Below are 9013 nucleotides of genomic sequence, written 5' to 3' on the forward strand. Positions count from 1 at the left end.
TCCTAGTCTCAAACATAATTTGTTAAGTGTTGGTCAATTGACACAGAAATGATACAAAGTTATATTTCAAGGTCAAGAATGTGTTATATATGACAAGCCCCTAAGAAAGCATCTTATAGCAAAGGGGTAGATGATGAGAAACAAACTCTTTCCTCTAATTATGATTTACAATGGTCAGGTAATTTCTTTTACAATTACATGTTCTGATGATTATTGGTTATGGAACTTTTGATTTGGACACTTGCACTTTTCTGGTTTAAGATTGTTGCAGGAGAAACAGATGGTCAGAGGATTACCTCCTATTAAAGAACCTGCTAGTACTTGTGAGTGTTGCATCTTGGTAAAGAAACATCGTGAAAGTTTTCCAAAGGGAGTTGCATACAGAGCAAAGCAACCTCTTGAGCTAGTGCATATAGACTTGTGTGGACCTATGAGGACACAATCGATTGGTGGAAGTTGTTACTTCCTCACTTTCATTGATGACTACAACAAAAAGACTTGGGTTTACTTTTTGAAGAAGAAGTCTAAAACTTTTTCAAAGTTCAAGGAATTCAAAGCCTTAGCAGAGAAAAAAAGTAATTGACAAATCAAGGTATTGAGGTCAGATCGTGGTGGAGAATATGATTCAAAGGCTTTCCATGATTACTGCAAACAACATGGGATCAGAAGATAGTTTACAATGAGGTACACACCGTAACAGAATGGTGTAGCAGAGAGAAATAACAGGACAATTATGACATGGTAAGAAGCATGTTGAAAGGAAGAAACTTGTCTAATGAGTATTGGGTAGAAGCAATTGCATGTGCTATTTATGTGATCAACAGATCTCCTACAAGGAGTGTGATGAACAGAGTACCAGAACAAGCATGGTCAGGTATGTCTTGCAACGTATCTCATCTCAGAGTATTTGGATGTGTAGCTTATGCACATGTGCCTAAGGAGCGAAGAGGCAAATTGGATGATAAAAGTGAGAAATGCATATTCACAGGTTATAGTGAGTAATCAAAAGCTTACAAATTGTATAACCTTGTCACAAAGAAGGCCATAATTAGGAGAGATGTTGTGTTCAAAGAACAAGAGTCATGGAATGGAACTGTAGACAAAATAATTGATGCACCAATGCCACTGATGGAAGAAGATGATGTAGCAGAAAAGGAGCAACGAGAATCATAGGTGAAGACATCAAACAGAGACACACCAACAAGGACTCCAAGATTTTCAAAGCATCATGGATCTTCAATGAGATCAAAAGATCAAGATTCTCCCAGCAATCAATCAGGTGATGAATCAAGCAATGGTAAGAGAAAGATGAGAAGTTTGAAAGATATTTATGATGATATGGATGTTACTTCAAATTTTTCATTATTGTCATTCCAACCTTCTTCGTTTGAAGAAGCAATCAGAGATGAAAATTAGGCGCAAGCCATGGATGAAGAAATGAAGCTATTGAAAAGAATGATACATGGGATTTGGTTGATTTACCAAAGGACAAAAATCTCATTGGTGTAAAGTGGATGTACAAGACAAAGTTGAATGAGAAAGGCGAAATTGACATATTTAAAGCTAGACTTGTATCAAAAGGATTCTCGCAGTAACTGGGAATAGATTTAGGAGAAATGTTTGCTCCAGTAGCCAGATTGGATACTGTAAGAGGAGTTCTAGCCACAACAGCTTAGAACATGTAGAAAGTATATCAGATGGATGTGAAATCAGCCTTCTTGAATGGAATTCTAGAAGAAGAAATTTATGTGCATTAGCCTCCAGGATATGAAGTTGAGAGTAATGAAGAGAAAGTTTACAAGTTGAAGAAAGTGCGCTATGGACTAAAGCAAGCGCCTAGAGCTTGGTATAGCAGAATCGAAAACTACATGATTAAGAATGGATTTTGCAGAAGAAACATTGAGCCTACCTTATACAAACAGGTAAATGAGCATGGACAGATTTTGATTATTTGCTTATATGTTGATGACATGATTTTTACAAGTGATTCTGAGATATATGAATTTAAGGCAGCCGTGATGAAAGAATTTGAGATGACAGATCTTGGTCTCATGAAATATTTTCTTGGCATAGAAGTTGAGCGATCTGAAAAATGAATTTTTATTTTTTAAAATAAATATGCCAAAAATTTGTTGAAAAGATTCAGGATGGAAAATTGCAAACATGTCCCTACACCAGTTGCAACAAGTACAAAGTTAAGCGATGATGATGAAGGATCAGATGTCAATCTAACTCTATTCAAAAGATTGGTTGGCAACCTCATGTATCTCATAGCTATAAGACCGGATATCATGCAAGGAGTGAGTTTGATTTCCAGATTTATGGAGAGTCCAAAAGACACACATTGGAGTGAAGGAAAAAGAATTCTAAGATACATAGAAGGAACTAGAGATTGTGGCATAATGTATGCAAGCATTGAAAAGAAAGATTTGATTGGATACACAGATAGTGATTTTGCAAGAAGTTTGGATCATAGGAAGAGCACTTCTAGTTATGTGTTCCATCTTGGTTCGGGTGTGATTTCATGGGCATCTAAGAAGAAGCCCATTGTGACACTTTCATCAACAAAAGCATAATATGTAGCAACAACGTCAGCAGCATGTCAAGCAGTGTGGTTAAGAAGAGTATTTGATGGACTCAAGTAGAACAACAAGGATCAACAACAATATATTGTTACAACACCTCAACGATTGCACTATCCAAGAATAGTGTGTTTCATTAGAAGAGAAAGCATATTGATACTAGATATCATTTTATTAGAGAACTTGTGAGCAATGGAGAAGTTCACTTGAACCCTTGTAAATCTAGTGATCAATTGGTTGATATATTTACTAAGTCATTAACACATATTTGTTTGAGTTTCCAGAAGAAAATTGAGTGTTATAAGCCTAGCTGAGACATAGACTAGCAGGCATATTTGAGTTGTCATGAGTCATGTTTTAGTTTAGAAGTCGTAATTAAGGGGGAGTGTTAAAATAAGATAATTAATCCTGCATGAGGAGTTGGCTAAACATAGAGAGTCAGTTAACTGAGTGATTGAGTGGTTGAGTGTTTCAGTGTTGAGTCAAGTCGAGTTAAGAGATAGACAACTTTGAGTATGTGGATGCATGTCAAGATATTTTAGGCAAGTAGCTAGTTGGAAAGGATAATTACCCTTCACAGGGTTCATTGTAATCATCATGTTTTGTGTGATCAATAGAAGAGAAGCAACTCGTATTTTATGTGTAAATTCATGCTTTGTATCCTTCGCCTTTCCAATGTCTCAGACTCTTAGTTAATCTAAATTTCTCCTCACAACATCAACATTTTTCATTGCAAATTTCCCCAGAATTTATGCTCTTCTCAAACTCTTAGCTAATCTCATCCCTCGCAAGATGCTCCGGTAGTGTTAAACATCTTTACCTATTTCTCATTTCTATTTGTATTTTGGAAACAACAATGGTGGACTCTTCCTCCATCACTGCCTCCACCTCCACCTCCGCAGCTCCTAATTCCGACTACAATGTGTTTATTAACCATCATGGTTGGGATGTCAAGAAAACGTTTTCCAATCATCTCTACTGGCGTCTTCAATCATATGGTTTCCGAGTGTTTCTAGATCAACCTGAGTTGCAAAGGGGAGACTATTTTACTCCTCAGATTGAAGGGGCTATTGGGTCTACCTTAGTGCACGTGCCCATTTTTTCTAGCGGATATGCCGAATCAACCTGGTGTCTTAAAAAACTCATTTTTATGTTGGAGTCAAATTCTCCAATAATTCCAGTGTTTTACCACGTGAAGCCTAATGAGCTACAGTGGACATGGGGAGGGTATGCTAGAGCCCATGAGGGACTAGCAAAAAAGACAAGCACTGATCCTCAAACTAGTGAACATAAGTCATGGTATGACTCCAGCATGATTGAAAATTGGAAAAATGCACTTTTTGAAGCTACGAGAATAAGTGGTTTTGAGCTGGAAGCGTGTAACCGGTGAGAACTTAAAATACTTCTTTCATTATTGTATTATTTTATGTTTCATGATATATGCATAGACTTATTTTTCTCATCAAGTCTCTTTATTTTCTTTTCTTGTGAATAACCAGCGACAAGGGAGAGTTGGTAGATAATGTAGTTGAAGGGGCTTTAAAAAAGGTGAACAAACGAGCTTTGGCCTTTGCTAAATATCCAATAGGTCTGGATGAGAAAGTAATCAATTTTGAAAATAAAGTTCTTTTGCTGCGACAGTAGAGCGTTAAACCTCAGATGTTGGGGATTGTGGGGTTAGGTGGTGTAGGAAAAACCACATTGGCAAAAGAACTTTTTAATACGAAGAGTTCTGGTCACAGTAGATCCCGCTTTTTATCTGATGTCAAAGGTAATGTAGGTAAAGGCTCTTTAAATTTTTTGTAGAAAGAACTTATTAAGAGCTTCACAAGATGGGATAAGCCCATAGACAATATCCATGAAGGAAAAGAGATTCTAAAGAACCCTATTTCATCTCCTAACCTCTTAATAATTTTAGATGATGTAGATGATATGGATCAGGTTGATGAGCTTTTGCCAGATCAAAATATACTCCAGTCTGATAGTTTAATACTAATTATATCTAGGAGAAAAGATGTTCTCAAAATGTCAAGATTCGAAGAGGCGTCAATATATAATCTAACTGGACTCAGTTCAGAACATTCTCTTGAACGCTTCTGTTTGTATGCCTTCAACCAACCACATCCACTTCCAGAATGTGAACCTTTGGTAGAGAAGTTCACAAAAGCCTACGATGGATTTCCTTTATCTTTAAAGGTGTTTGGGGCACTTCTCAATGGAGAAAATACATGTTACTGGGAAGCCCAAATGGATAAACTTCAACGCATACTTCCTAAGGAGATAAAACAAATACTTCAAATCAACTATGAGGCACTGGATATGGAGGACCTATGGATATTCTTAGCTATTGCCAACTTTTTCATTGGGGAAAACAGGGATATGACCATGAGAGTATTGGATGGATCAGGTCGTAATGGTTTGTGCAAATTTCGAAATATAGAGAACAAATGCCTCGTAGAGGTGAATAGATATAACGAAATAATGATGCACGATCACCTTCGATACATGGGAAGAGAGATTGCCGACATTTCATTTCCATGTCATCTCTAGCATCCTACAGACATAATTGATGATGATATGTTGCAGCAATCATCGGTAAGCACTAAATCATTCAAAACTCTAGAAAGTTAAAATTATTCTACAAAAATCAATTTAGAATTTTTTAAATTCTTCTTCATCGTTTTTAAAGACTGAACATTATGCATAATCAGAATGTTTGATCACAGGGATAGTGATAGTGATGATCACAGCTTAGTGATTCCTTGGTACCAGAGAAATGGTGAATTATTTGGAAGCTGTGGGATAAGCTTTGTAGTATACTTCCCAATCAGCTTGTGCAGTGCTTTGAAGAGGCTACCAAATTCCTTTGGTGAGTTAACCAACATCCGATAGATCAGCTTGTCTTGTTGCAGTGCTTTGAAGAGGCTACTAGATTCCTTGGGTAATTTAACTAGCCTCCACAACATCAACATTCATTGGTTCTCGGGCAAGAGAGCGATGGCGAAAGGAGTGTCTAGGGTTTGTAGCTTGGCTTCTCTGGTTTGTGCCAGCTCAGCCTTTCCAAGTGTTGGTCGCGTTCTGTTCAAGAGCCAGACTACGGACTTTAATCCGCAGGATTGCAAGCTTTTGCATAGGGCTATCCATGGAATAGATGATGCCGCCGTCTGGGTGGCTGCATTCCCTGCATTTGATCCAGACTGCTTTGATGCCATCGCTTTGATGCCATCACCAGATCTGCCTACAGAGGTACCAATGCTGGCAATACACTTCGACTGGGTTGCAGAGCTGAAATGGCAGGTTAGCAAGCCTCTGCACAGGGCTTTCTTAGGCACAAATGGTGCCACCGTCTGGGTGGCTGCATTCCTTGCAAATGTTCCAGAAGGCTTTAAAGCTGTCGTCTTAATAGTAGCTCACAACGCAAACAAGATCTACCCTGAAGATCCCTCATATTTCACCTCTACTGTTAGCAAGCAGTGGATCTGCTTCTCGAACTCGTCAGGTATGCTTGCAGAGGAGAAATCCCCTCCCTATCATCACCATGGAAGATTAGCTCTCGAACGCACAAGAGGCCCTGGCACTATGTCTAGGCACTTCTTTGACTCCTTTCATATCCAAATTTCTCAACCTACAGGCAGAACCATCCTGCAATGGGTCAGATCTTCAGATTTGGTGCTGGATCTCAAACTGGATCTAGAGAGGCGGATTGGGATCCCTTCAGGCCTTCAGAGACTTCTCTTTCAAGGTAAACAACTTGAAGACTTTCTTCCCCTCTCTTCTTACAGCATTACCAGAAACAACTCTTTGGTGTTATCCCTTCGTTTGAGAGGAGGTGCAGCGGGATAGTCATCCTCTGCTCCTCCTTTCTCTTACAAAGATGAAGTACACTCTGAGAACCCCAAACCCCCAGAAGCGCTTAAACCTAAGCCCTTTTTGGTTGACAAGATAGAGGAAACCCCCTCTGTTGAAATCACCCATGAAGGTCTTGTAAACCAATTTCAAGAATTTGTAGAAAGAGCCATCATTTGCAGATTTAACGGACTGTGGACGCGATCTTAGGATCTCTATGCATGGATCCATGCAAATTGGACTCATCATTATAAGATCAGTTTCTGTTCAAAACGATACTTCATTGTTCTATTTGATGACAGTAAGCATTATGAAAAGGCTTTAGAAGAAGGCCCTTGGTTCATGGGAACTGCAGGGCTCTTCTTGACTCCTTGGTTCCCAGATTTTGATCCAGCAACTGATGTCATTACCAGGACACCTGTATGGATCAGGCTTCCTAACTTACCTACCCACCTATGGCATTATGCAGTCTATAAAGCTATAGGCAACACCTTGTGCAGTTTCATTATGGGAGATTACTGGCAGGAAAGTAAAGGTCTCCACACACATGCCATAATATGTGCGGAGTTAGATTTGAGTAAAGGACTTCCAGACCAAATCAATCTCAAGATAAACGACTTTGTCTAGACCCAGACACTAGATTACGAAAATATTGCATTCCATTGTCGCCATTGCCACCAATCAAGGCATCTGCAAAACACCTGCCCATCTCTCCCGGCAAAAAAGAATAAGGATAACCTCTCCAAGCCCAAGTCCAAACGATGGGTTCCTTGCTCTCCATCTCCAGTTGTGGATTTTGATTCCTCTAGCTCTGAAGATGAAGAAAGCGATGCAGAATTGGATCAAGCCCCTCCTTCCGTGGTCCCTTCCACAGATGGTTTGGTGCATTCCTCCGAAATAGCCATTGCCCAGAAACGCGTCCATTTGACCACCTCCTCTGATTCAGAAAAGGAGGGCCCCCCGGTGGAGAACCCCAATCTTCAAGTTATTATTGCTCATTCTCACCAGGATGGATGGGTCGAAGTCAAAAAAAGGAAAGGGAAAAAGCTTCGTGTTGAGGCTTCTACCCATTCTGGGTAGAAGTCAGTCCTTTTGCTTCCAGCCACTTGTTGTAGTTTCTTGCTTGTTGCTCTCCTTCTCCGAAACCGAGGTTGATAGTCCTATCATTTCCGGTTGCCGGTTTTTTATCTCTCTTGATTGTATCATCTTGTACCATATTTTTGATTAATAGAATTAGTCCAATTCAGAAAAAAAAAAAAAAAAAAAAAAAAAAAAAAATCATTTGTGCTCCACTTTGAAAAGTCTGCTAGATTCCCTTGGTAATTTAACCGGCCTCCAACAAATCAACCTGTCTGGCTGCCTTTTTTTGGAGAGGTTGCCAGATTGCTTTTGCAAATTAATTAAACTCCAACATCTTAATTTGTTTTGTTGCAAAAGTTTACCCATTTCAAGCCACACACTAGGAAATGTAAGCATGCTTGTGTACATAAATCTCAGTGGCTGTGGGAAAATTGAAGTACTCCCTCTGCAAGTGCTACATCAAGTTTCACTTCAAAAATTATATTTGGAAAATACAAGTTTAAAAGAATTGTCGAGTGCAATTGGAGAGCTACATGCTTTGGAGGTTCTGCATGTAGGTATTTTTTCGCACAGACCACCGCCTTCACAGTGGAACATATAGAGCTTGAAGGAATTGAAATGTTTGTTAGCTGCCCTAGGTGACATAAGGAACTTGAAGAAATTGAAAATAGATTATTGTGAGGAAATGGAATGTTTGCCGAATTATTTTGGACTGTTGATTCAGTTGACTAAGTTGACTATACGATATTGTCCACTGATATGCCAATTTCCATTTAATAAGGAGGAGGTCAAAGGAGAAAGAGAAACATTGAGTGATAGAAGGGTCTCTTCCATTGACCATTGCATACTTTCGTGGCTCCAAGACTTACATTTTAGTGGAACAGGAATATCAGAGGTATCATTTACTAAAAGTGTTTGTTTCAACCTTCAAAACCTTATCATGGGCAAATGTAATAGTCTTATGGAGGTTGGAACATTGCCAAATACACTTGTAAGATTGGAATTAGGTAGTTGACATAGTCTGGTGGAGGTTGGAGTTGTCATAATTTGGGGAAAATGGATAAGATCTATGGTCTTACAAAACTTCAAGAACTGAACATTATAGATTGTAGAGAATTGGAGGAGTTGCCATGTTTCGAAACATTGGTATCTTTAGTGTATTTGAACCTATCTCTATGTGTGAAGTTGACGAGGATACGGGGTTTGGGGCAACTGACAAAGCTCAAACAACTATATGTTGATGAGTGTTCCGAGTTAGAAGAATTGGAAGGTATCCAACATTGTATGATGTCGTGGGGGCTTCGTGCCAAAGAATGTCCCAAACTGCAGTGGGATGCGGCAATAGTGAAGCAACTCCGCCAACGAATGGGGCGGGACTTCCAAATTGGTCATTGTTGTCTTTAGAACTGAATGGGGATAAACTTTTCCAATAGACTCTATTAGTTACTGTCTCGACAAGGAATTTATCCAATAAAAAATGTGAAGCATTATAATGGTTCGTTGCA

At 39.1% G+C, this 9013-nt stretch overlaps 1 protein-coding gene across 1 annotated transcript; it reads left to right on the forward strand.

The window, feature by feature from the left end:
• The first annotated feature begins 3438 nt into the window (after nt 1-3438).
• On the forward strand, nt 3439-5132 carry LOC149209562 (disease resistance protein RPV1-like). Its single transcript, XM_089398672.1, has 3 exons — nt 3439-3968; nt 4082-4184; nt 4389-5132. Exons 1-3 carry the CDS (start codon nt 3439-3441, stop codon nt 5130-5132), a joined length of 1377 nt encoding a protein of 458 aa, XP_089254798.1.
• Nucleotides 5133-9013: the final 3881 nt, after the last annotated feature.

The sequence above is a fragment of the Pinus tabuliformis genome, chromosome 1_2, assembly GCF_031772625.1.
Source record: "Pinus tabuliformis cultivar Carrire ecotype Pingquan chromosome 1_2, CPIR1, whole genome shotgun sequence".
NCBI lineage: Eukaryota > Viridiplantae > Streptophyta > Pinopsida > Pinales > Pinaceae > Pinus > Pinus tabuliformis.

Excerpts from the sequence above, each read along its gene's own strand:
- LOC149209562 (XM_089398672.1), top strand. The coding sequence starts at position 3,439 with ATGGTGGACTCTTCCTCCATCACTGCCTCCACCTCCACCTCCGCAGCT. Across the intron at positions 3,969-4,081 it reads GAGCTGGAAGCGTGTAACCG|CGACAAGGGAGAGTTGGTAG; the intron begins GTGAGAACTTAA and ends GTGAATAACCAG. Across the intron at positions 4,185-4,388 it reads CAATAGGTCTGGATGAGAAA|AAAGAACTTATTAAGAGCTT; the intron begins GTAATCAATTTT and ends AATTTTTTGTAG.